Here is a 26,567-nt window from a genome sequence, read left to right on the forward strand (position 1 = left end):
TCCCCCAATGTATTGGACAGTCCAGAATACCACCACTTTTAGGCAGCAACTCCTGGGAGAGTGCCCTGTAGGAGAAACCTGGTTGTGCTTGAATGTGATGCTACTGAAGCAAGCCTGGTACATCAGGTCAAAGAGAAAGAGACAGTAAAAGCAATAAGAGAACAAGACCATTTAGAGATACCCCGAGGTAAGAACCTATTCATAGATTCAGTGAAAAAAGTTAGCCACAAACTAAATTTAACTGATTGTTGAGTTTGTACCCAGATGACTGAAATTTAGCCATGGGAAAAGATTACTCTAAGACTATTAGAAATCTGTAACTGGATACAGAATAACTCAGAATTTAGTATTAATTTAGTATTAAGGGGTACAGTACACCAGTAAAAAGAATGGTCTGTAAAAGGCATTTAGCATAAAAGAACTCTGCTACCCAGTGGATCCCAAGAGATCCAAATAGATTTTGGTCTGTTGAAAGAAAAGAAAAGAACAAGTGTATCTACCATGAAGTATATGAATTTTATGAGTACACTGAAGAAGGGATAAACCCCTTTTGGGGAATGAAAGGCATTTCTAAATATTGGGAATGTCCAACAGAACCTAAGCATACATTTTGGGGGGCCCCTAAACACCCGTTTTGGATCTGTGGTACTACAGCATACACTAAATTGCCAGGAGACTGGTCTGGCAGTTGCACCATTGGAATGATAAAACCATCGCCCACCTGGGAGTGACATGCCTAAACATATCCAAAAATTTAAGCATTTTTCCTTATAAATAAAATTCAATTAATTAATAAAATGATAATTATATTATTCTGATAGTATTATTCAAATTAATTACCTAATTTGTATATTTATATTAAAAAATCTATACACTTTTAGCAACCAAGAAAATTATTGGTCATTGGTTCTAAGTAACACAATTCCCTTCATTAATTCATTAAGCTCTATTGGGTATTTATTTCTTCCTCTTTATGGTAACTAATATTCTTTGTAGACCTTTTGCCATCATTTTTATCATCTTTTTTTTCGCATATGGTCAAGAGGAGGCACTTGGGGTCCCTGGAGACATTTCTGGGGCACATTTGTGGCAATTTTGGGTCTGGGGAGGGAATTCAGAGAGAACTTGAGGGTCTGGAGGACACTTGGGGGAGCCGGGTGGGCACTTGGAGGGGCACTCGGGGATTCTGAGGGACAGTTCGGGGTCTGGGACAGCACTTGGGGGTCCAGGGGGACCCTTTGAGGTGAGGGAGAGGAATTCGGGGCCCTTCGGGGTCCGGGAGCGCCCTTGGGAAGCTCGAACGGGGCTCTCTGGGGCGCGGGGGCTGATGGGAGTTGGTAGGCGCGGGTATCATACGGTTTAACGGGGCCGCAGAGCATCACGGGAGATCGAGGCGCAGTTGCAATGGCTCTCCGAGAGTCACGGGGCATGACGGGAGATGAAGTCCCGGCTGGAATAGCGCTGGACGTGTGCCGCGGAGCATGATGGGAGCTGTAGTCCTGGAAGTGGTTGGAACGCGGCGTTTGGGGGTCCGGGAAGGCTCTTGGGGGACACTTTTGCGTCCAAGCCGTGACTTGAGGTCCTCGGGGGAACGTAAACGGCTCGGGAATCCGTGGGGGGAGTTCGGGGAGCTCTAACCAGGCTCTTTAGGGCGCGGGAACGGCAGGAGTTTTAGGCGCGGGACTGTGTTCTGAGGGGCTCTGGGGCCACGGGGGATGAGAGGAGACGAATTCCCAGAAGTGGCTGTACCGGGCATCAGTGGGGTTGGGAGCACTCAGGGGAACTGCGGACGCCTTTGTGGGCTCCCAGATAGGCACTGAGGGGGCACTGAGGGATACTGGAGTGTCTAGGGGACACTTATGGGACAGATGGGGGCGGATCCCAGGGTTCTTGGGAGCGTGGGGCATGACAGGCGTTGCAGTCCCGGCTGCAATGGGGCTGTATCCAGCTGCGCGGCATGACGGGAGTTGTAGGCAAAAGGAAAATATGGCAGCCGTCTAGGCACCGCCCCCAAGCCCCGATCTCTGGCGCTGATTGGCTGTGAGTGGTGATGGGCGGAAGCCTCGGCAAATGAGAGGCGGCGGAGGCGGGAACAGCCTATCCATTCCCTCCCAGTACAGCCCAGTTCATTCCCAGTACTACCCCAGTACAACCCCAGTAAAAGCCCAGTGCCCCTCTGATCCCTTCCAATACACACCAGTCCCTCCCAAAACACCTGAGTCCATTCCCATTCCCTCCAGTTCCACCCAATTTCAAACACAGGGTGCCCCTGTGTCCCCAGTCTTCCCCACAATGTTCCCAGTGTTCCCCAGTATGTCCCAGTCCTCCCCAGTGTTTCCAAGGACAGTTTAATTTCTCACGGTGGCCATGGCAGCCAAACCCAGCAGTGGGCTCAGAGCAGTGCCCATGGCCACAGCCCCTTGCAGTGGCCCAGTGCAGCTTGGGCTGATGATCCACCCTCACAGCTGGCCCAGGGCAGCTCTGCAGTGGCTTTGGTGGCACCTGGGGCTGGCACACACCTGAGCAGTGTGTCTGTTTGCAGTGGGGAAACTCAGGAGTTTCAGATTGCTTCAAAAAATACAAAAAGTGAAAACCCCTCTTAGGCTGAGTGCAGCCAGCTCTCCAAGCACAGCAGGTCCCAGGGCAGTGAGGACAGACAGGATGGGGCTGGGCAATGTGGAGCAAGGTTGTCCACACTGGGTCAGAGCTCCAGGCACAGCTTTTGTGAGCAGGCCAGAGCTGCTGAGGAGAGACCCTGGGTCAATATCAATCACAGAATGCTGCAATCGTCTCTACTCTAAAGAGAAAGAAAACAAAATACATCGTTTAAAATAGGAATGTCTGTTTCTGATAAGTTTTTTGAAATCTTTCTCCATCACTGGACTAGGAAAACTTTAATGACTCTCTCTGGCATTTGGTGTTGTTTACATCAGACTCAGTCCCTGATAGTGTCTTCAAAAAACCTCTCAAGACCTCAAACGTAAATTGAAACTGCAAAGTTTCTTGAAGTTTTAATGGATCTCACTGAGGGACACGACTGAGAAAATGTCCCCAGGTTCCAGTTAGAGCAGAACACTGTAGGCAATGATGACAGCTGGGGACAAACAAGGCCGAGGTGTCTCTGGTGCTGAGCAAAGCTGGATGTGTTTGAGGAATGCCAAGGGCCAAGGCCTGAGCCCCAGGGCCTGGCCAGGCAGATCCTGTCCCTCCCTCCTTGCTCAGGGCTCTTGCCAGGATGGACACTGGCATGTGGGGATGTGCAATGCCAAGGGCAGGAGCATGGGGCGGCCCCTGCCAGGCTGCTGAGCAGGGACAAGGAGGCCATGAGGCCCCAGGCCTGCAAGGGTCACTTGTCTCCTGCTCCTGCCTCAGGCCCAGGCCCAGCAGCCATGGCCAAAGTGCTGCCCAAGTTGGCTCTGGCAGGGCTGTCTTGCAGCTGCTGCCCATGCCTGTGCCCTGTGCAGCCCAGGCTGTCCTACGGTGTCCCTGCCCTGCGCCTCTGTCCCTGCAGGCTGTCGGCATCCCCCGCCTGCCCCACCTGGCTGGGCCCTTCCTTTGCTGGCAGCTCTGCCTCCTGCCTGCCTCTGCCTGCCCACACAAAGCCTTGGGCTGATACCAAAAGGGTTCATTCCATTTTTACCCTGCCTGGGAACTTTCAGCACAGGAACAAGGCATGCAGGGGCTGCTTTCCCTGCAAGGATGGTTGGAAGAGAAGAGGAAGACATCTGGCTCAAGGGTGAAAAGATAGAGAAAACAAGGAGTGAATCTCGGAACTTGGGGTGGGTTTTATGGAAATGGGTAAATTGTAATTCATATTTAGCCACTGTAACACACTGGTAGAATTACATGTCCTCATAAGGTTAGGAGTTATTTCATGTTACACATTAGGCCTCAACAAACGATACCCTCTTTAATAGCAAGTTAGTGTTATGGAGACTTATTCTGATATTTTGGGCTTTTGGTGACAGCAGAGGCTGACAGAACCAAGGAGTCAGCTGTGACACTGTGGAACCCCATGGAACAAAGGGTCCATTGTGATGCAGTGGAACCCCCTGGAACCAAAAGTCCAGTGTATCAGAGCAAGGCCTCATGGAACCAAGGAGAGCATTGCTGACAGTGTGGAAGCTCCTGGAGACATGGGGTCATTGTGACAGCGTGGGGCCTCCTGGAACCAATGGTCCACTGGGACACTGCAGAACCTTCTGGAATCAAGGCGATCATGTTATGTTCTGGAACCTCATGGAACAAAGGATCCATGGTGACACTGCACTGCTCAGACCATTGTTGACAGTGGGAAAGCTCCTGGAACCAAAAGTCCATTGTGATACAGCAAGGCCTCCTGGAACCAAGGGTCCCTTGTGGCTCTGTGGGCCTTCCCAGAACCAAGGAGACCATTTGGACACTGTGGGGCCTCATGGAACCACCTGGCACTGTGACAGAGCGGGGCCACATGGAGCCAAGGGGCCACTGAGACACTGAGGAACCTCATGGAACCAAAGGTCCATTGTTACACTGAGGGGCCCTGTGGAACCAATGGGACCATGGTGACACCGTGGTGCTCCATGGAACCAAGGGGCCATTCTGATTCTGCTTTGCCTCATGGAGCCAAGGGGCCACCGTGACACTGCAGGGCCTTGTGGAACTAAGGCACCCTTGTGACACTGCGGGGCCCTCGGAACCAAGGGTCCATTGGGAGATTGCAGGGCCTCATGGAACCATGGAGACCATTATGGCCCTTCAGAACCCATTGGAACCGAGGAACCATTGTGACACTGCAGGGCCTCATGAAATCGAGGGGACCAAAGTGACACTGTGGGGCTCCATGGGACAAAGGGGCCATTCTGACACTGTGGCAGCCTTGTGACAATGTGGGGCCCTTGGAACCAAGGGTCCATTGGGATATTCTGGGGCCTCATGGAACCATGGAGACCATTATGGCCCTTTGGAATCCATGGGTACCAAAGGGCCATTGTGACACTGTGGACCCAAGGAGACCATTGCTCTGCTATGGGACATCATGGAACCAAGGGGGCGATTGTGACACTGCAGGGCCTCATGGAATCAAGGGCACAATAGTGACACTGTGGGGCTCCATGGGACCAAGGGGGCATTCTTAAAGTGCAGAACCAAGGAGACCACTGTGACACTATGGGGCATCATGGAACCAAAAGTCCATTTTTCCACAGAAGGACCTCATGGAACCATGGAGGCCATTTTTACACCTTGAGGCCTTGTGAAACCAAGGGACCATTGTAGCACTTTGTGTCTCCATGGAGCCAAGGAGTCTATTGGGACACTATGATGCTGTGCTAGGCCAAAGGCAATTGTGGCACTGTGTGACACCACGGAAGCAAGGGAGCATTGTGACATTACAGGGCCCCATGGAGCCAAGGGAGGACAATTGTGACGCTGTGGGGCCCAATGGAAGCAAAGGACCAGTGTGACACAGCTGGGCATCATGCAGCCAAGGGGCCGCTTTGATCCTGAGGAGCCCAAAAGAACCAAGGGGCCATTTTGACACTGTGCAGCTGTGGAGACCCTGAGAGGCTTCCCTGGGTTAGGGAGACACAAGAAGCTTCCCTCAAAAGCTGTTTGACCCCATTGGCTCCTTCCCCTTGTCCCATGTCCCTCAGCCACTCCCTCCCTATTCCCCCATTGGCCCCATCTTTGTACTGCCCCCATGGCACTGATCAGCCCCTTCCTCTGGAGAGACAGGAACCTGGATTCCCCCCAGGAGTCCTGCCTTGTGACCCTGAACATCTCACTGCACGGCTGAATCAAACATCTGTGGGTACCATGCAAAGGCCCTTTGTGCTTCCCTACCCTGGGCTTTATTAGCAGCTATTCCAGCTGCAACAATGGTCCCTTATGGCAGTGTGGATCCAAGGACACCATGGTGACACTGTGGGACCTCATGGATCCAAGGGGCGATTGTGACACTGAAGAACTTCATGGAACCCAGGGTCCATTGGGACACAGCAGGGCCTCATTGGAACACAGGAACCATTGCTGACAGTACAGAAACTCATGGAACCAAGGGGCCGTGGTGACACAGCAGGGCCACATGGAACCCAGGAGACCAGTGACATTTAGGGACCTCATGGAACCAGGGTCCATTATGGCACTGCAGAAACAAGGAGACCATTGTTGATGCTATGGAAGCTCATGGAACCAAGCAGCCATTGTGGCACTCCAAGGCCTCATTGAACCAGGCAGACCATTGTGACACCACAGAACCTCATGGCACTGAGGGTTTATTGTGACACAGCAGCGCCCATGGGGCCAATTGTCCATTGTGACAATGTGGATCTGAGGAGACCATGGTGACACCATGGAAGCTCATGGACCCATGGGTCCATTGTGACAAAGCAAGGCCTTGTGGAACCAAGGAGACCATTGTGACATCATGGAAGCTCATGGACCCATGGGTCCATTGTGACAAAGCAAGGCCTTGTGGAACCAAGGAGACCATTGTGACATCATGGAACCTTGTGGAACCAAGGAGACCATTGTGACATCATGGAACCTCGTGGAACCAAGGAGACCATTGTGACATCATGGAACCTCGTGGAACCAAGGAGACCATTGTGACATCATGGAACCTCAGGGAACCAAGGGATCCATTGTTACAGTCCAGAACCAAGGAGACCATTGTGACAGTACAGAACCTCACGGGACCAAGATTCCATTGTTATACACTGGGGCTTCATGGAACCAAGGACCCACTGTGACACAGCAGGGCCATGTGGAACCAAGGGTCCTTGGAGATACTGCAGATCCAAGGAGACCATGTTGATGCTGTGGAACCCCATGGAGCCAAGGGGCCGTTGTGACACTGGGGAACCTCTTGGAATCAAAGCAACCGTGTTACATTGTGAAACCTCATGGAACCAAGGGGCCATTGTGACACTGCAGGGCCTCATTGGAACAAAGGACATGGTTGATTGGCCAGAAGCTCCTGGAAACTATGGGACATTGTGATACTGCAGAGCCTCATGGAACCAAGGAAACCACAGGGACACCGAGGAATCTTAAGGAACCAAGCAACCATTTTCACATTACAGAACTAAGAGTGGGGCATAATGGAGCCAAGGACACCACTGATACTGAAATCCATTGGATAGAAACTTCTGAACAGAGTTTGGAGTATTTGAAAGCAGGTATTCTTTATTACAGCGTGGTGGTCACTTGGGCCATCCTTCCTCCATTCGAGTGCACTGAGCATTGAATGAACAGAGTTTTTATCACACACACTGATTACGTATCCATTAGCTATCCCCACTTCCTTTGAGTTTATTTGACATAGTTGCACCCCTTATCACAAGTCCTTTTATAGTTCTTTGGGTTTTGTCTTCAACATCCAGTGTCCTTTTTAGGTGGCTGTTCCTTGACCCCTCCTTTTGAGTAAGGGCAATATTATTGTTCTGCATAACTTCTGTTTTGTCAGCCTTGCAGAGCTGAGCTGGCATCCTGCTTGCATTTTGTGTGGCTTCTGTTTGCCAGAGGCACATCCTCAATCAGTTTCTCCAAGGCCGTGCTGTTCTGTTCGACTGTCCTTGACAAGAGTAAATGTTGTCCTGTTCTCCTGTCCTTGTCTCAGTGCTCGCCCCGCATGAGGCGTCTGCAACCCCCCCAACCGATGGGCCTGGGGTGGGCAAGTGTTCCTGGGGAACAGGGATGGGACAGCTGGGCTGGACTGACCCAAGGGATGTTCCATTCCATGTCACACCATGATCAGCAATCACCTGAGAGAAGCAGAGGGGCAAGGGGGGTAGAGAATAATTTATTTTTAAGACATTTTTCTTTCAAAACAGCACCAACACATACAGAATCTTCTCCTGCCACAAGGTGGTCAAACATTTTCTGCTGATAGGAGATTTCCTGAGGATTTGCTTTTCTTCTGTTAGTGGGTCTTGCTGTGCCTTTTTTTTGGTTGAGTTTGGAGGTATTTTTCATTGGATTTGGGTTTTTCCCTATTGAACTGCCTTTCTTCTGATGCAGTTTTTTCTGATGTTTCTTGTGGCTTGCTTGGCACCTGACAGCAAGACAAATTTACCCAACTCTGTCATCTTGCCCAATTATATATTGCAGTCACCATTAACTAGATGAGTTCAGTCACAGACTCCCTGCAATTTGGCAGCATCCACAAAGGAATTGAAAGTACATTTCATGCCATTGTAGAGACAATAGAAATATTCCACAGTGGTGGTCAAGGGCTGGTCACTGAGGGATGTCACCAGGGTGTGGCTGCCAAGAGGAGTCTGTACCATGGTTGACATTTGACCCTCACTGTTCAGCCAAATTCCCACCCAGCCCATGTTCCACTCCTTCAGCCCAGCTCTCTTCAGTCTGGCTCTGAGGAGACCACAGCAGACCCTGTCCCAGGCCTGCCTGAAGTCTGGGCACACAACATCCCCTTCTTTTCCCTCCCACGTGGGTTCTGCAGTCCCTGCCCTGTCCTGCCAGTGCCTGGAATGGCTGCAGGAGGATTTGCCACATCCCCTTCCCTGCTGAGCCTGACCAGGCTGTGACTCTCCCAGTCCCCTCCCTGCCCTGTTTGCAGACTGGTTCCATGTCTGCCCTTCCCAAGTGCCCAGGACCCTCTGGGATGGCTCTGGCCTTTCCAAGGGGTTTGAGAGAGGTCCCACAGTGACACTGCCCAGCCTTCTCAACAGCCCTGACACCAAAATCCTCTTCCAGAGGAGTGCCCAGGACACAGCCCTGTCCAGCTGTCGCAGTCCTGAGGGCCAGTTTAGATGGGTGACTCTGGTGTGTAATTCCCCCACTCACAGCTGTCCTGAGCACTTTTCTCAGTGCCTCTCTAAGCCCATCCTTTCTGCTCCACAGGCTGTATGTCAGAGGATTCAGCAGGGGGGAGGACTGTGTTTAAAAAATGCTCTGTCAGAGTGTCTCAGGAGACACAATGGATCTGGGCACCGGTGACACTGAAAATCATGAGGATGCCCCGGAAAACTGAGGCACTGCAAAGTAAAAGGAGGAGGTAGAGAAAACCTTCCCCTGCCATCAGCCCTGGCACAAGCTGCAGAGCCCCAGGAAGGTTCAGCACAGACCATTCAGCATCTGATGGGCACTGGCCACCCGCAAGCAAAACCTGACCCAGACCTGAGTGTCTTGTAGGTGACACTGGGACCCTGATCTGATCCCACTGAGCCTTGGGAGAACAATGAGCCTCTTTAGAGTCCATCCCTTGGCATGTTCTTGAGAGAGACTGTGGCAGAAGCCTTCAGGCACTGGGCTGAGGAGATCCCTTTGCTGATGGCAGTGCTGGGGTGGAGGTCAGATCTCTCACAAAAGCCCTCATTGCTCCCCCTGCTTTCAGAGCACTCAGACCTCAGAGAACAAGGGCTCCAAAGGAGAGTGTGGAGGAGCCAAGAGCAGCTCTGAAAAGATCACGTGCCGGTGCTCCCTGTCTGTGCTGCTGTGCTGCAAAGCATCACAGCTTTTACAAAAGTCTCAGTGGAAGGGTAGCAGAAAAAGCATTTGAAGCAGGGTCTTTTATTTTGTTTAAAAACCACAGAGCACAATTCCCAATTTAAAAAATCTGTGAGTCAAATTCAAGAGGAAAACACTTAAATAGAAGAGGGATGAATAATAAAGTTATGTTGTGATCATGATGATCACAAGAAAACCAAAACTATCCACCCACAACACTACCAATATATGAAAACCTAGACTGAGTCTGTAAGAAGTTATATTCTAAATGTTATGCTGTACAAAAGGGGTCCTTCATTCCTTCTGAAAAGCATCCAGTCATCATTTTTCTCATGCCATCCTTGAGCTCCTGGTTCCTCAGGCTGCAGATGAGGGGGTTCAGGGCTGGAGGCACCACCGAGTACAGAACTGACACTGCCAGATCCAGGGATGGGGAGGACATGGAGGGGGGCTTCAAGTGGGCAAATATATCAGTGCAGACAAGGAGAGAACAGCCAGGTGAGGGAGGCAGGTGGAAAAGGCTTTGTGCCGTCCCTGCTCAGAGGGGATCCTCAGCACAGCCCTGAAGATCTGCACATAGGAGAAAACCATGAACACAAAACAACCAAATAAGAGAAAAGCACTAACTACAATGAGCCCAAGTTCCCTGAGGTAGGATTTGTAGCAGGAGAGCCTGAGGATCTGGGGGATATCACAGAAGAACTGGTCCAGGGCATTGCCATGGCACAGAGGCAGGGAAAATGCATTGGCTGTGTGCAGCAGAGCATTGAGAAAGGCACTGGCCCAGGCAGCTGCTGCCATGTGGGCACAAGCTCTGCTGCCCAGGAGGGTCCCGTAGTGCAGGGGTTTGCAGATGGACACGTAGCGGTCGTAGCACATGATGATCCGGAGGGAAAGCTCTGTTCCAATGAAGAAGACAAACAGAAAGAGCTGTGCAGCACATGCTGAGTAGAGGGAATTGTGCATGGCTTTGGGGACAGTAGTGCAGATGGAGCCCAGGTCGCTGAGGGCCAGGTTGAGCAGGAAGAAGAACATGGGCGTGTGCAGGTGGTGGCCGCAGGCTATGGCGCTGATGATGAGGCCGTTGCCCAGGAGGGCAGCCAGGGAGATGCCCAGCAAGAGGCAGAAGTGCAGGAGCTGCAGCTGCCGCGTGTCTGCCAATGCCAGCAGGAGGAAGTGGCTGATGGAGCTGCTGCTGGACATTTCTTCACTCTGGGCATGGTGGACTGTTGAAACAAGACATTCAGAAGCTCTTTGAGTCAATCCTATGGACTTATTTTAGGAATTCCCTCAAAATTACTTCTCTGCCTGTGGGGAAACCTCATCAGCTTTTTTATTTTTGAGCTTGGCTTTATGCTCCTGAATTACTGATTCATCTTCAGCATTGCTCTCAGGCTGAACCCCAGGGAAGCCCAGAAGGAAAACAGGGCTCCCTGTGTCCCAGTGCAGTCAGACCTGCTGGTCTTCACACAGGTGCTCTTTGCCCACTTTACCTCCCTCTAATTCAGGATAATCAAACATAAAACGAGCTTGAAAAATAAAGTGGAGTTTTTAAAGACTCCAGCTTTAAAGTCGATTTCTCTAAGCCCTTCTCTCTTTCCCAGTGTAGCTGAACATGGAGGGATGCCAAGGGTTGGTCTGGCTCTCTGCTGCCTGGAATTGTGCCTGCTGGGAGCTGTTTCTCTCTATCCAAGCCCTGCCCCTGCCAGTGCTGCCAGAGCCCAGCCCAGCCCTGGGGGCTCAGCTCTGCCCCGCAGACCCCTCCCAGCACAGGGCACTGCCCAGGGGCATCTCCCTGGCAGCAGGGCCTTAAGGGCAGGCCAGACAAACAGAGATGCTGCAAGCCAAGGTGCTGCTGCTGCTGTCTGTAGGGAGAGGAGGCTGAGGAGGCACTTTCTGAGGGGGATCTGAGGCGCATCTGCTGATGCCCAGGCTGACAGTGCAGGAGGCTCAGGGACACAGCCAAAGCTGACAGCCCCTTTCCCTTCCCTTTAGGAGAAAGCTGAGAGCAGCCCTGGCCATGCAGCACCATCTCCAGAGCAGGAGGAATCTGCCCTGATGGGGGCGGCTCCTTGCACCTGGAACTTCTCCCCTGCAGCGTCCATGGGGAGCTGCCAGGCAGGCTGAGAGCTGCCCCTGGCAGGTGGCACATGCCCTGGGCTGGCCAAGAGCCCTGAGGGCTGCAGGAGCTGCTCTGCAGGACAGCCCTGGGCAGCCCTGGCTGCAGCCCCAGCTTCAGCCCCTGCAGCCGTCCCTGGCAGCAGGAGCCGTCCTGCCCTGTCCCTCTGACGGTGCCCAGGGCAGCCCCGCTCTGCCGCACATCCTCCTCCTCCTCCTGCTCCTCCTGCTCCTCCTGTGCCACAGAGAAACTGGGAGAGTCCTCCTGACACATCCCCCATGCTCTGGGGTCTGCTGGCTTCAGGAGATCTCTCCAGGAGCACAGGGGACATTGCCCTGCACCCACACACTCACCATGCACAGGGCTGTGAAGAACTTTCCCCAAGTGAAGTCTCAGCTCAATGTCTTCCCAATCCTGATTGCCTTCAGCCTGTCTCTGCCTGGCTCCTGTGCCCTCAGTGCCTGCAGGCAGAGCCCTCAGCCCTGCTGGGCTGGGAGAGGAGCTGGCCCTGGGAAGAGCTGTTCCTTTAAAGCTCAGCAGCACAGACACAGCACAAGGACTTTAATGAGCCTCTCGGGGATTTGGTGTTGTTTACATCAGACTCAGTCCCTGAGAGAGTGTTCAGAAAACTTCTCAAGAACTCAAAGGTAAATTGAAACTCCAATAGTTTCTTCAAGTTTTAATGGGTCCAAGTGAGGGACACGACTGAGCAAGTGTCCCCAGGTTCCAGTTAGAGCAGAACACTGGAGGCAGTGATGACAGCTGGGGACAAACAAGGCCGAGGTGTCTCTGGTGCTGAGCAAAGCTGGATGTGTTTGAGGAATGCCAAGGGCCAAGGCCTGAGCCCCAGGGCCTGGCCAGGCAGATCCTGTCCCTCCCTCCTTGCTCAGGGCTCTTGCTGGGATGGGCACTGGCATATGGGGATGTGCAATGCCAAGGGCAGGAGCATGGGGCGGCCCCTGCCCGGCTGCTGAGCAGGGACAAGGAGGCCATGAGGCCCCAGGCCTGCAAGGGTCACTTGTCTCCTGCTCCTGCCTCAGGCCCAGGCCCAGCAGCCACGGCCAAAGTGCTGCCCAAGTTGGCTCTGGCAGGGCTGTCTTGCAGCTGCTGCACAGCCCTGGTGCTTCTGAGGCAGATGAGATGTGACCACCAGAGGCCAAGGCCAGCCAAAGCTGACAGGTTTTTCTCTGAGAGATACGCTTGCATACAGCAAGGTTTTAGGGCGGAGTACCAATTTTGTCCATGGGCGTCTGAAAAGAGAGACAGTTCTTTCCATAGGAAGGAAAGCATGGAGCCCCAGTGTTTCATGGGCAGATGAGAGGCAGCCCTTGACATTCTGAGATCAGCCTGGGGTGTCCCAGCCCCGCAGGCTCACAATGGCCCCTTGTTTCCATGAGGCCCCGCTGTGTCACACTGGCCCTCGGTTCCCCGAGGATCTGGAGTGTCACACGGGTTTGTGCCATTTGTCCTTGCTGCCCCTCACATCCCCCTGGCCCATCAAGAGCCCCGAGGCAGCCGTGAGGGACAGGCCCTGCTGGCCCAGGCTGGGCTCAGGCCTTGGCCTTTCTGCTTCCTGCAGCCAAGCCAGGCCTTGCTCAGCATTGCAATTCCCTGCTCAGAGCCTTGGGCTCCCTGCAATCCTGGCCTCAAGGATCTGCTCTCACCAGGCCCTGGGCAGCCTTTGGCACTCCCTGCCCTCACTGGGGCCCAGCCATGCTCCAAGGCACTCGGAGTTTTGCTGCTGACTCCTTGAGCAGCTTCTTCATCCTTCTCTCCGTGCCTGAGGCTCCTGGACCCAGCCCCAAATCCACCATGGGTCTGATTAAGATACAGAAAGACCTCAGGGGCTCTTTCTCTTCCTTCAATGGTCTTCAATTCTCCAGGGCTTGTGCAGTGATTGGAATCAGTTTGGAGTTCTGTTAAGGATGAAGATTTCAAAGTGTACCTCATGACTTTTTTCTTTAATCAAGTGAGTATTTTTTTATTTTCCAGATCAGAGAAGAGCTGATAGAAGCATTCCCCAGGTGATATTGATGCTGAATATCTCCTTACGAGGTCTGGCCATGGAGAATAATGAGCCCCTTGAGGGCTGAGCCTGTTTGGACCAGCTGCTCCTCACCCCCAGCCTCACCATGTCTGTATGGCCCACCTGGGACTGACATTCCCATGCCCTGCACAGAACCTTGTCCCCTGAGCTCTGCAGCTCCATGTCCCAGCCCATTGTACCATGTCCCACCTGCTCTCCTCGAGGCTCTACCTGCACACAGGCCCAGGAGAAGTTTTCCTGTTGGGAAGGAAAGAATAGAAAAGCCTGAGCAGGTTTCCTGAACAACAAACCCCACTCAGGACCCACCTGCTCAGTCCAGGCTGCCTGGAATGGTGTCACCTTTCTACAAGGGACAGTGTGAGCAGAAATGATCCCTGGGAGCAGAATTCTCTCAGTCTTGCAGCTGAATCCTCTGTCCCTGTCCTTTCCCTGGCTGTCTGTTGCAGATGGAAGAGCTGCTGGTGCCATCCTCACCTTTAAACTCTCTCTTGAATGCAAACAGATGTTCCCAGGTGTGTTAAGCAGGATTTACTCAATGTTTCCTCAAAACTTTTGTGTTCCCCATGGAACAAAGGGGCCATTTTGGCACTGAGGGGGCGATGTGGAAGCAAGGAGTCAATTGTGACCCTGGGGTGCCATGGTACCAAGGGGCCATGGTGACACAGCAGGGCCACATGAATCCAGGGGTCCACTGTGACACTGTGGATCCAAGGAGACCATGGAGACACCCCCGGAACCTCATGGAACCAAGGAGTCCATGGTGACCCAGCGGGGCTGCCTGGAGCCAATGGTCCATGGTGACACTGCCCATCCAAGGAGGCCATTGTGACACTGTGGGAGCTCATGGAGCGAGGGAGGCCAATTGTGACACTGAAGAACTTCATGGCACCAAATATCCATGGTGACACAGCAGGGCATCATGGGAACCAAGGAACCACTGTTGGCATTGGGAAACTCATGGAACCAGGGGCCCTTGTGGCACTGCAGAACCAACAGAGCTGCTGGACCTTGTGCCCTGGCCCTGCACAGCTCCTTGGGAGGCACGGCAGGAGCAGCACCCTGGGAACCTCGGGAATGCCCCTCTGGCATCCATGGCACACACTGCCAGGGGCTGGAATTCCAGTTCCCAGCCAGGAAAAGATGTTCCTGACCTGGAAGGCACAAGCCCTTAAAGAAGGGACCAAAAACCAAGTGAGATCTTGCTCTTATAGTGACATTTCCCTGCCAGCCTTCATAACTTCACCCATGGTTGTTGTAGCTCATGGACTGGGAATTCAATCAGGGCAGGGTCTTTGGTGAGAGTTGCCCTGGGTCAAGGGAGACACTGAGAGAGAAACAGAGCAGGCAGAGAAAGGCAGGAGAGAAAGGGGGACACAAACACAATCAGCTGAGAAGGTGGCACTCTGAAAAACAGAACTGGAACTGACTGAAAATGAATGGGACAGAAAGAAGTAATTTTGTAACTTGATTTCCTATCAAAATACAATTTTCTCCATTTCTCACAAACCTCCTGCCAGTGTCATTCAGCAGGGCTGTCAGAAAGGTTTTGTTCTGAGAGGATATTCCAGGCTGCAGCCACAAGCAAAAAGGGAATGGGGATTTTCCTGCTCCTGGTGAGTTTGACATCCTCAGCTGAGGAAAGGAGGAGGCACCAGAGGAAAAGGGCAGCTGGGCTTCATCCTTCCACAGAAAAGAGTGAGGAGAAAATCTCCAGTTCTGTTGATGAGGAGGAGGATGACGAGGACAAGGAGGAAGAAGAGGAGGGGGAGGAGTGTGACGAGGAGGATGAGGAGGAGGAGGAGGAGGATGATGAGGAGGAAGGGGATGCGGAGGAGGAGGACAAGGACAAGGACAAGGACGTGGAGGAGGTGGATGAGGAGGAGGCCGTGGACAAGAAGGAGGAAAAGGGGGAGAAGGAGGAGAAGGAAAGGGAGGAGGAGGACAAGGATGACGAGGAGAAGGAGGAATAGGATGAGGATGACGAGGAGGAGGAGAATGAAGAGGAGGAGGAGGAGAAGGAGGACAAGGAGAAGGACAAGGAGAAGGAGGAGGATGAGGATGAGGAGGATGAGGAGGACAAGATGGGGGATGAGGATGAAGAGGACAAGGAGAAGGAGGACAGCGATGAGGAATAGGACAAGGAAGAGGATGACGAAGAAGAAGAAGAGGATGAGTAGGAGGAGGACGAGGACGAGGAGGAGGATGAAAAGGAGGAGGACGAGGACGAGAACAAGGAGGAGGAGGAGAAGGAGGACAACGAAGAGGAGGAGAAGGAGGACGAGGACCAGGAGGACCAGGCGGAGGAGGACGAAGAGGAGGATTAGGAGGAGGAGGAGGACAAGGACGAGGAGGACGAGGACGAGGAGGAGGAGGAGGATGAGGACGAGATGGGGGACGAGGATGAAGAGGACAAGGAGGAGGAGGACAACAATGAGGAGGAGGACAAGGAAGAGGATGACAAGGAGGAGGAGGAGGATGAGTAGGAGGAGGACGAGGAGGAAGAGAAGGAGGATGAAGAGGATGAGGACGAGGACGAGGAGGAGGAAAGGCAGGAGGAGGACGAGGAGGAGGAGGAGTAGGACGAGGACGAGGAGAACGAAGAGGAGGAGGAGGAGGATGACGAGAACGAGGAGGAGGAGGAGGAGGATAAGGAGAAGGAGGGGGAGGACAAGGACGAGGAGGAGGAGGAGGAGGAGGTGGACGAAGAGGAGGATTAGGAGGAGGAGGAGGACGAGGAGGAGGAGGACAAGGAAGATGATGAGGAAGAGGAGGAGGATGAGTAGGAGGAGGACGAGGAGGAGCAGGAGGATGAGGAGGAGAATAAGGAGGAGGACACGGGCACTTCAAACCAGTGTAAGGACTTTGAAAATTGGTGTGAGAATAAATGATCTAGAAATATACATGGATGTGTCTCCGATCATTCACTGCACTTGGAGTAGATTCTTGATAGATGATGCATGGGAAGGAGCAAATCTGGACTAAATCTGATTTTGTTACTTGTGTGCTGTAATGCAGCCTCGAGAAGGAGCGAGGCTTTCATGCCGCTGTATACACAAGTGTCTGAGGCAGGTGAATGCTCCGGAGGTTCCCCTGAGGGCGGCAGCGATGGCAGCGCCGCTCCCTCAGTGCCGCCTGGGCCGAGCGGGCGCCCTTTGGGCCCAGATGGGACTGCGGCTCCTCTGGGCCCCGCTCGGCTGCCCCCGCTGAGCTTGGGCATTCGCCGAGCTCCGAGAAGCCGCCGGTGCTGCTGCGGCTGAAGCGCAAACACCCCGGGCAGAGGAGCGACCCCGCCGCCGCTGCTGCCCTGGCCCCGAGCCCTTCTCCGGCCCGGACAAGGCGCCGCTGCGGCTGGCAGCCGCCCCTCAGCCCCCGGGCCTGGCCCCGGCAGGCGGGGAGCCCTGGGCAGCGCCCTTGCGGCAGCAGGGACCGAGCCCCAGCACCGGGCTCTGGCCCCGTGGCGCCGCAGGGCCGAGGGGGACACGGGCAGGGTGCTCGGCGCCATCGCCCCCAGCCCCGAGGCCCCTTTGGAGCCCGGCTCGGGGCTCGCCCCTGCCTCCTCCAAGGCCCTGCTGGGATCGGGCTGGTGCTCAGCGCTGGGCCCGGCTCTTGTGCTCACCCCGAGCAGGGTTTGTTTGCAGCCCGGGGTGCTGAGGATCTCATGGGAAATGTCACTGCAAGGGCGGTGTTGATCAGCCTGGTGCTTCCTTTGTGCTGTGCCTTACACTGCTGTTTTGTTTTATTCGGCTTTTAGAGCCTGCCTGTGAAGCCTTCCAGAAGCGCGGAGACTGCTGAAACATCCGACATCCTCGCCCTAAGCAAGGGATGGAACAGCACAGACTGCTGAAAAGATTCCAGCTGGTCTCAGGGCACAGAGAAAGCCTGTTTAGCTTGGTATTTGGTGGTCCATGTCTGTATAAAAGAATGCTCTAAAATGTCAGCTTTCAAGAAAATGTCCTAGGTTGATGTTTCCTGTGCTGGTGAGAGTCTTTTAAACCCAGCCTTCTCCTGACCTCTCTGCTGTTGAAGTTCCATGGACAGAGGTTGTTGTCTTTTACCCCTTCCCATGGGCAGGCTGGTGTTCAGCCATCTTCAGGACAGCAGGGCCCCATCCCACGTCACTGTGACCTGGGAAGGCAAAATCCATCACTCCAAATGTCCCCCCTTGTTCCTTCTTGCCAGACATTTGACCCTGGCACTGGGGTTTGCTGCTGGTTGCTGCAGAAGAGGGAAAACCCTGTGACATATTGGGGCACATGGAACCAAGGAAACCCCTGTGACACTGTGGGGCCTGATGGAACCAAGGGTCCTTTGTGACACAGGGGCCATATGGAGCCAAATATCCATCGTGACAGTTTGGGATCTCATGGAACCCATTGTTCATTGCGACAAAGCAGATCCAAGGAGACCATGGTGTTGCTCGTTGTTCATGCAAAGCTTTTGCATTAATCATGGAATCATGGAGCCCATTGTGACACAGCAGGGCCCCGTGGAACCAAGGGGCCATGGTGACACTTGGAACAAAGGATACCACTGTTGAGCACAGAACCTCATGGAACCAAAAGTCCATTGCCACAGAGCAAGGCCTCATGGAACCATGGAGTCCAAAGGTCTAAAACATTTCCTGCACAGTTCTGCCTTGGGTGAGGGGAATGTTATTGGTGACAGCTTGGTCTTGGCACACACTTGAGGAGTGTGTCTGTTTTCAGTGGGGAAACTCAGGAGTTTCAGATTGCTTCAAAAAATACAAAAAGGGAAAACCCCTCTTAGGCTGAGTGCAGCCAGTTCTCCAAGCACAGCAGGTCCAGGGGAGTGAGGACAGACAGGATGGGGCTGGGCAACGTGGAGCAAGGTTGTCCACACTGGGTCAGAGCTCCAGGCACAGCTTCTGTGAGCAGGCCAGAGCTGCTGAGGAGAGACCCTGGGTCAATATCAGTCACAGAAGGCTGCAATTGTCTCTGCTCCAAAGAGAGCAGTAATAAAATACGTCCTTTAAAATAGGAGTGTATATTTTTTAGAAGCTCTTTGAAATATTTCTCCATAACTGGACTAGGAAACCTAGAAACCTAGGAGAGCCAAGGACACTGTTGCAACTTCAGGCCCAAAAAGTGCAAACAGTGAATTGAGGAGAGCAGACTGGGAGGATGGGACTTCACAACCTGAAGCTGTAATTGGATAATTAACCCCAATATGGAAATGGACCAAAACCTATAAAAATGTGAAAATGTGTGAACCGTTGTCCATCTTGGGTGTACCCTCAGCCAGGCTCTTGCACTGCCCCAGGTGTATCCTTTGAAGGCCTTTTAATAAATCCCTACTTTATTCCTGTAACACTGTCCAGCCCCTGTTCTAGGCAGCCTCTCAAGGCATCAAGGCCTGGCTGGCTGGGACACCTGGGGGCCACCTGACAGGTCCAGCTGACCTTGGCATGTCGAGGGCTGCTGCTCATCTGCCCCTGGAGCACTGGGGCTCTGGGCTCTCCTTCCTGTGGGAAAGAGCTGCCCTTCTCCTCCAGATGCCCATGGCCAAAATCAGGACTCCTCCTCCAAATTTCCATATATGCAAAGATTGTTCCCAGATGAAGTTTGCCAGGACAGACAGATCTGGCTGGCTTGGCCACCTGGGGGCCACCTTGTGACAGTGTTCACAGGGGTTTTCAGGATGAGGGAAGAGACAGAGATTTGACTCCATATTTCAGAAGGCTTGATTTATTATTTTATGATCTATATATATATTACATTATAACTATACTAAAAAGAAATAGAAGGAAAAGGTTCATCTCAGAAGGCTAGCTAAGAATAGAATGGAAAAGAATGATAACAAAAGGCAGCTCTCTCAGACTCTGTCCAAGATAGCTCGGCCTTGATTGGCCATTAATTATAAACAACCTAGATGGGCCAACAAAAATCCACCTGATGCATTCCACAGCAGCAGATAACCATTGCTTACATTTTGTTTCTGAGGCCTCAGCTTCTCAGAAGGGAAAAAAAAACCTAAGAAAGGATTTTCACAAAAGGATGTCTATGACACCACCTCTCATCTACCTTTGAAGCACTGGGGCTCTGTGCTTTCCATCCTAATAAAAAGCACTCTCCTTCCTGTCCTGGTGCCCGCAGCCAAAACTGAGATTCCACCTCCAAAATTCCCCATGTCAAGGATTTCACCCAGATGAAACGTGCCAGGAGAGACAGATTGGGCTCTCTTGGCCCATGGGTGGCCACCTCTTGAATTCTTCTAAGAAACTTGGACTTCACACTTTTCTTTCTTATGGATAAACCATCCATCTCTATCAGGTGCCCATGGTCAAAACTGAGATTCCACCTCCCAAATTCTATGTATGCAAGGATTTCTCCATGATGTAAGCGGCCAGGACAAACAGGTCTGGCTGGTTTGGACTCTCAGGAGCCTTCTCTCTCTGCTTCTGCCACTCAAATTCTTGAGCTCTGTGCTCTCCTTCCAATGGAAAAGAACCATCCTTCTTATCCCTGCAGAAATGGCCGAATTTTTGATTCCACCTGCAAAATTCCCTATATCCAAGGACTGCTTTCAGACAAAAGCTGCCAGGACAGAGAGGCCTGGCTGACCTTGGCCTCTAGTGGCCACCTTTCATCTGGCCCTGAAACACTGGTGTTCCCTGCTTTCCTTCCTATGGAAAAGAACTGTCCTTCTCCTCCAGGCATCCATGTCCAAAACTGTTATTCCACCTCTACAATTCCCTATATGCAAGGATGGCTCCCAGAAAAAATCTGCCAGCACCGTCTAGTCTGGCTGCCCTTGGCCTCTGGTGGCTGCCCCTCATCTGCCCCTGGAACACTGGGGCTCGGTTGTTTCCTTCCTATGGAGACCCCAGTGACACTGTGAGGACCAGGTGGAACCATGGAGACCATTGTGACACTCTGGGATACCATGGTGACACCGTGGGGCTTCATGGAACCAAGAGACCACCATGGCTCTGTGGGGCCTCGTGGAACCATGGAAACCATTAGGACACTTCAGGGCCTCGTGTAACACGGGGCCCTTGTGACACCTCAGGGGCTCGTGGAATCAAGGGAACCACTGGGACATTGTGGGGGACCATGGAATGAGAGAAACATGGAACACATCTGGCTGATTTGGCCTCCTAGGAGTGACCTGACGGGTCTGGCTGATCTCAGAATGTCAAGGGCTGCCTCTCATCTGCCCATGAAACACTGGGGCTCCATGCTTTCCTTCCTATGGAAAGAACTGTCTCTCTTTTCAGACGCCCATGGACAAAATTGGTACTCCGCCCTAAAACCTTGCTGTATGCAAGCGTATCTCTCAGAGAAAAACCTGTCAGCTTTGGCTGGCCTTGGCCTCTGGTGGTCACATCTCATCTGCCTCAGAAGCACCAGGGCTGTGCAGCAGCTGCAAGACAGCCCTGCCAGAGCCAACTTGGGCAGCACTTTGGCCGTGGCTGCTGGGCCTGGGCCTGAGGCAGGAGCAGGAGACAAGTGACCCTTGCAGGCCTGGGGCCTCATGGCCTCCTTGTCCCTGCTCAGCAGCCGGGCAGGGGCCGCCCCATGCTCCTGCCCTTGGCATTGCACATCCCCACATGCCAGTGTCCATCCTGGCAAGAGCCCTGAGCAAGGAGGGAGGGACAGGATCTGCCTGGCCAGGCCCTGGGGCTCAGGCCTTGGCCCTTGGCATTCCTCAAACACATCCAGCTTTGCTCAGCACCAGAGACACCTCGGCCTTGTTTGTCCCCAGCTGCCAGCACTGCCTGCAGTGTTCTGCTCTAACTGGAACCTGGGGACACTTTCCCAGTGGTGTTCCTCTATGGGACCCATTAAAACTTCAAGAAACTTCAGTGTTTCAATTTAACTTTGAGTTCTTGAGAAGTTTTTGATCACTCTCTCAGGGACTGAGTCTGATGTAAACAACACCAAATCCCCGAGAGGCTCATTAAAGTCCTTGTGCTGTGTCTGTGCTGCTGAGCTTTAAAGGAACAGCTCTTCCCAGGGCCAGCTCCTCTCCCAGCCCAGCAGGGCTGAGGGCTCTGCCTGCAGGCACTGAGGGCACAGGAGCCAGGCAGAGACAGGCTGAAGGCAATCAGGATTGGGAAGACATTGAGCTGAGACTTCACTTGGGGAAAGTTCTTCACAGCCCTGTGCATGGTGAGTGTGTGGGTGCAGGGCAATGTCCCCTGTGCTCCTGGAGAGATCTCCTGAAGCCAGCAGACCCCAGAGCATGGGGGATGTGTCAGGAGGACTCTCCCAGTTTCTCTGTGGCACAGGAGGAGCAGGAGGAGCAGGAGGAGGAGGATGTGCTGCAGAGCGGGGCTGCCCTGGGCACCGTCAGAGGGACAGGGCAGGACGGCTCCTGCAGCCAGGGACAGCTGCAGGAGCTGAAGCTGGGGCTGCAGCCAGGGCTGCCCAGGGCTGTCCTGCAGAGCAGCTCCTGCAGCCCTCAGGGCTCTTGGCCAGCCCAGGGCATGTGCCACCTGCCAGGGGCAGCTCTCAGCCTGCCTGGCAGCTCCCCATGGACGCTGCAGGGGAGAAGTTCCAGGTGCAAGGAGCCGCCCCCATCAGGGCAGATTCCTCCTGCTCTGGAGATGGTGCTGCATGGCCAGGGCTGCTCTCAGCTTTCTCCTAAAGGGAAGGCAAAGGGGCTGTCAGCTTTGGCTGTGTCCCTGAGCCTCCTGCACTGTCAGCCTGGGCATCAGCAGATGGGCCTCAGATCTCCCTCAGAAAGTGCCTCCTCAGCCTCCTCTCCCTACAGACAGCAGCAGCAGCACCTTGGCTTGCAGCATCTCTGTTTGTCTGGCCTGCCCTTAAGGCCCTGCTGCCAGGGAGATGCCCCTGGGCAGTGCCCTGTGCTGGGAGGGGTCTGCAGGGCAGAGCTGAGCCCCCAGGGCTGGGCTGTGCTCTGGCAGTGCTGGCAGGGACAAGGCTTGGATAGAGAGAAACAGCTCCCAGCAGGCACAACTCCAGGCAGCAGAGAGACAGACCAACCCTTGGTATCCCATCCTGTCCAGCTGCACAGGGAATGAGTGAAGAGTTTGGAGAAAATAATTTTTTAACTGGAGAATTCACAAAGTCCACTTTATTTTTCAAGAAAATTTTAAGGGTGATCATGCTTAAATAGAGAGAGGAAAAATTAACAAAGGGAACCTATGTGGTTCCAGCAAGTCTGACTGCACTGCGGCACTGGGAGCTCCGTTTTCCCTCTGAGCTCCACAGTGCTCAGGCTGAGAGCAATGCTGAGGATGAGGCCGGAACTCAGCAGCACAAGGCCAAACTCAAATAAAGTTAAGGAAAATTCTCTCCCAGGAAGAGAAGTAATTTTGAGGGGATTCCAAATAAAACACATAGGATTGATTCAAAAAATTGGTCCAGTTATTCAAGTCTTCATTCCACAGTCCATGATTCCCAGAGTGAAGAAATGTCCAATCTGGCACTGCCATTTTCTTCCTCGACACGTGTTAATCCTCTATAAGTAACCATACATGAGGCTGCAAATGTCCAAGAGCAGCTCCATCAGGCACTTCTTCCTGCTGGCATTGGCAAACACGCGGCAGCTGCAGCTCCTGCATTTCTGCCTCTTGCTGGGCATCTCCCTGGCTGCCCTCCTGGGCAACAGCCTCATCATCAGCGCCGTAGCCTGCGGCCACCACCTGCACACGCCCATGTTCTTCTTCCTGCTCAACCTGGCCCTCAGCGACCTGGGCTCCATCTGCACCACTGTCCCCAAAGCCATGCACAATTCCCTCTGGGACACCAGCACCATCTCCTACTCAGCATGTGCTGCACAGCTCTTTCTGTTTGTCTTTTTCATTTCAGCAGAGTTTTCCCTCCTGACCATCATGTGCTACGACCGCTACGTGTCCATCTGCAAACCCCTGCACTACGGGACCCTCCTGGGCAGCAGAGCTTGTGCCCACATGGCAGCAGCTGCCTGGGCCAGTGCCTTTCTCAATGCTCTGCTGCACACAGCCAATACATTTTCCCTGCCTCTGTGCCATGGCAATGCCCTGGACCAGTTCTTCTGTGATATCCCCCAGATCCTCAGGCTCTCCTGCTACAAATCCTACCTCAGGGAACTTGGGCTCATTGTAGTTAGTGCTTTTCTCTTATTTGGTTGTTTTGTGTTCATGGTTTTCTCCTATGTGCAGATCTTCAGGGCTGTGCTGAGGATCCCCTCTGAGCAGGGACAGCACAAAGCCTTTTCCACCTGCCTCCCTCACCTGCCTGTGCTCTCCCTGTTTCTCTGCACTGCCATTTTTGCCAACCTGAAGCCCCCTCATCTGCAGCCTGAGGAACCAGGAGCTCAAGGATGGCATGAGAAAAATGATGACTGGATGCTTTTCAGAAGGAATGAAGGACCCCTTTTGTACAGCATAACATTTAGAATATAACTCATTACAGACTCAGTCTAGGTTTTCATATATTGGTAGTGTTGTGGGTGGATAGTTTTGGTTTTCTTGTGATCATCATGATCACAACATAACTTTATTATTCATCCCTCTTCTATTTAAGTGTTTTCCTCTTGAATTTGACTCACAGATTTTTTAAATTGGGAATTGTGCTCTGTGGTTTTTAAACAAAATAAAAGACCCTGCTTCAAATGCTTTTTCTGCTACCCTTCCACTGAGACTTTTGTAAAAGCTGTGATGCTTTGCAGCACAGCAGCACAGACAGGGAGCACCGGCACGTGATCTTTTCAGAGCCGCTCTTGGCTCCTCCACACTCTCCTTTGGAGCCCTTGTTCTCTGAGGTCTGAGTGCTCTGGAAGCAGGGGGAGCAATGAGGGCTTTTGTGAGAGATCTGACCTCCACCCCAGCACTGCCATCAGCAAAGGGATCTCCTCAGCCCAGTGCCTGAAGGCTTCTGCCACAGTCTCTCTCAAGAACATGCCAAGGGATGGACTCTAAAGAGGCTCATTGTTCTCCCAAGGCTCAGTGGGATCAGATCAGGGTCCCAGTGTCACCTACAAGACACTCAGGTCTGGGTCAGGTTTTGCTTGCGGGTGGCCAGTGCCCATCAGATGCTGAATGGTCTGTGCTGAACCTTCCTGGGGCTCTGCAGCTTGTGCCAGGGCTGATGGCAGGGGAAGGTTTTCTCTACCTCCTCCTTTTACTTTGCAGTGCCTCAGTTTTCCGGGGCATCCTCATGATTTTCAGTGTCACCGGTGCCCAGATCCGTTGTGTCTCCTGAGACATTCTGACAGAGCATTTTTTAAACACAGTCCTCCCCCCTGCTGAATCCTCTGACATACAGCCTGTGGAGCAGAAAGGATGGGCTTAGAGAGGCACTGAGAAAAGTGCTCAGGACAGCTGTGAGTGGGGGAATTACACACCAGAGTCACCCATCTAAACTGGCCCTCAGGACTGCGACAGCTGGACAGGGCTGTGTCCTGGGCACTCCTCTGGAAGAGGATTTTGGTGTCAGGGCTGTTGAGAAGGCTGGGCAGTGTCACTGTGGGACCTCTCTCAAACCCCTTGGAAAGGCCAGAGCCATCCCAGAGGGTCCTGGGCACTTGGGAAGGGCAGACATGGAACCAGTCTGCAAACAGGGCAGGGAGGGGACTGGGAGAGTCACAGCCTGGTCAGGCTCAGCAGGGAAGGGGATGTGGCAAATCCTCCTGCAGCCATTCCAGGCACTGGCAGGACAGGGCAGGGACTGCAGAACCCACGTGGGAGAGAAAAGAAGGGGATGTTGTGTGCCCAGACTTCAGCCAGGCCTGGGACAGGGTCTGCTGTGGTCTCCTCAGAGCCAGACTGGAGAGAGCTGGGCTGAAGGAGTGGAACATGGGCTGGGTGGGAATTTGGCTGAACAATGAGGGTCAAATGTCAACCATGGTACAGAGTCCTCTTGGCAGCCACGCCTGGGTGACATCCCTCAGTGACCAGCCCTTGACCACCACTGTGGAATATTTCTATTGTCTCTACAATGGCATGAAATGTACTTTCAATTCCTTTGTGGATGCTGCCAAATTGCAGGGAGTCTGTGACTGAACTCATCTAGTTAATGGTGACTGCAATACATAATTGGGCAAGATGACAGAGTTGGGTAAATTTATCTTGCTGTCAGGTGCCAAGCGAGCCACAAGAAAGGACAGAAAAAACTCATGCATCAGAAGAAAGGCAGTTCAATAGGGAAAACCCCAAATCCAATGATAAAAACCTCCAAACTCAACCAAAAAAAAGGCACAGCAAGACCCACTAACAGAAGAAAAGCAAATCCTCAGGAAATCTCCTATCAGCAGAAAATGTTTGACCACCTTGTGGCAGGAGAAGATTCTGTATGTGTTGGTGCTGTTTTGAAAGAAAAATGTCTTAAAAATAAATTATTCCCTACCCCCCTTGCCCCTCTGCTTGTCTCAGGTGATTGCTGATCATGGTGTGACATGGAATGGAACATCCCTTGGGTCAGTCCAGCCCAGCTGTCCCATCCCTGTTCCCCAGGAACACTTGCCCACCCCAGGCCCATCGGTTGGGGGGGTTGCAGACGCCTCATGCGGGGCGAGCACTGAGACAAGGACAGGAGAACAGAACAACATTTACTCTTGTCAAGGACAGTAGAACAGAACAGCACAGCCTTGGAGAAACTGATTGAGGATGTGCCTCTGGCAAACAGAAGCCACACAAAATGCAAGCAGGATGCCAGCTCAGCTCTGCAAGGCTGACAAAACAGAAGTTATGCAGAACAATAATATTGCCCTTACTCAAAAGGAGGGGTCAAGGAACAGCCACCTAAAAAGGACACTGGATGTTGAAGACAAAACCCAAAGAATCATAAAAGGATTTGTCATAAGGGGTGCGATTATGTCAAATAAATTCAAAGACATGGGGATAGCTAGTGGATACGTAATCAGTGTGTGTGATAAAAACTCTGTTCATTCAATGCTCAGTGCATTTGAATGGAGGAAGGATGGCCCAAGTGACCACCATGCTGTAATAAAGAATACCTACTTTCAAATACTCCAAACTCT

The 26,567-nt window shown here is 52.8% G+C and overlaps 1 protein-coding gene and 1 pseudogene across 1 annotated transcript; one reads left to right on the forward strand and one right to left on the reverse strand.

Annotated features, from left to right (window-relative positions):
* Positions 1–9,724: 9,724 nt before the first annotated feature.
* LOC136570415 (olfactory receptor 14J1-like) lies at positions 9,725–10,419 on the reverse strand (annotated as a pseudogene).
* Positions 10,420–23,082: 12,663 nt separating this feature from the next.
* LOC136570416 (olfactory receptor 14A16-like) lies at positions 23,083–24,790 on the forward strand. Its single transcript, XM_066570892.1, has 3 exons — positions 23,083–23,322; positions 23,596–23,966; positions 24,721–24,790. The coding sequence occupies exons 1-3, from the start codon at positions 23,083–23,085 to the stop codon at positions 24,788–24,790; spliced, it is 681 nt and encodes a 226-aa protein (XP_066426989.1).
* Positions 24,791–26,567: the final 1,777 nt, after the last annotated feature.

This window comes from Molothrus aeneus, unplaced genomic scaffold (assembly GCF_037042795.1).
Source record: "Molothrus aeneus isolate 106 unplaced genomic scaffold, BPBGC_Maene_1.0 scaffold_34, whole genome shotgun sequence".
Taxonomy (NCBI): domain Eukaryota; kingdom Metazoa; phylum Chordata; class Aves; order Passeriformes; family Icteridae; genus Molothrus; species Molothrus aeneus.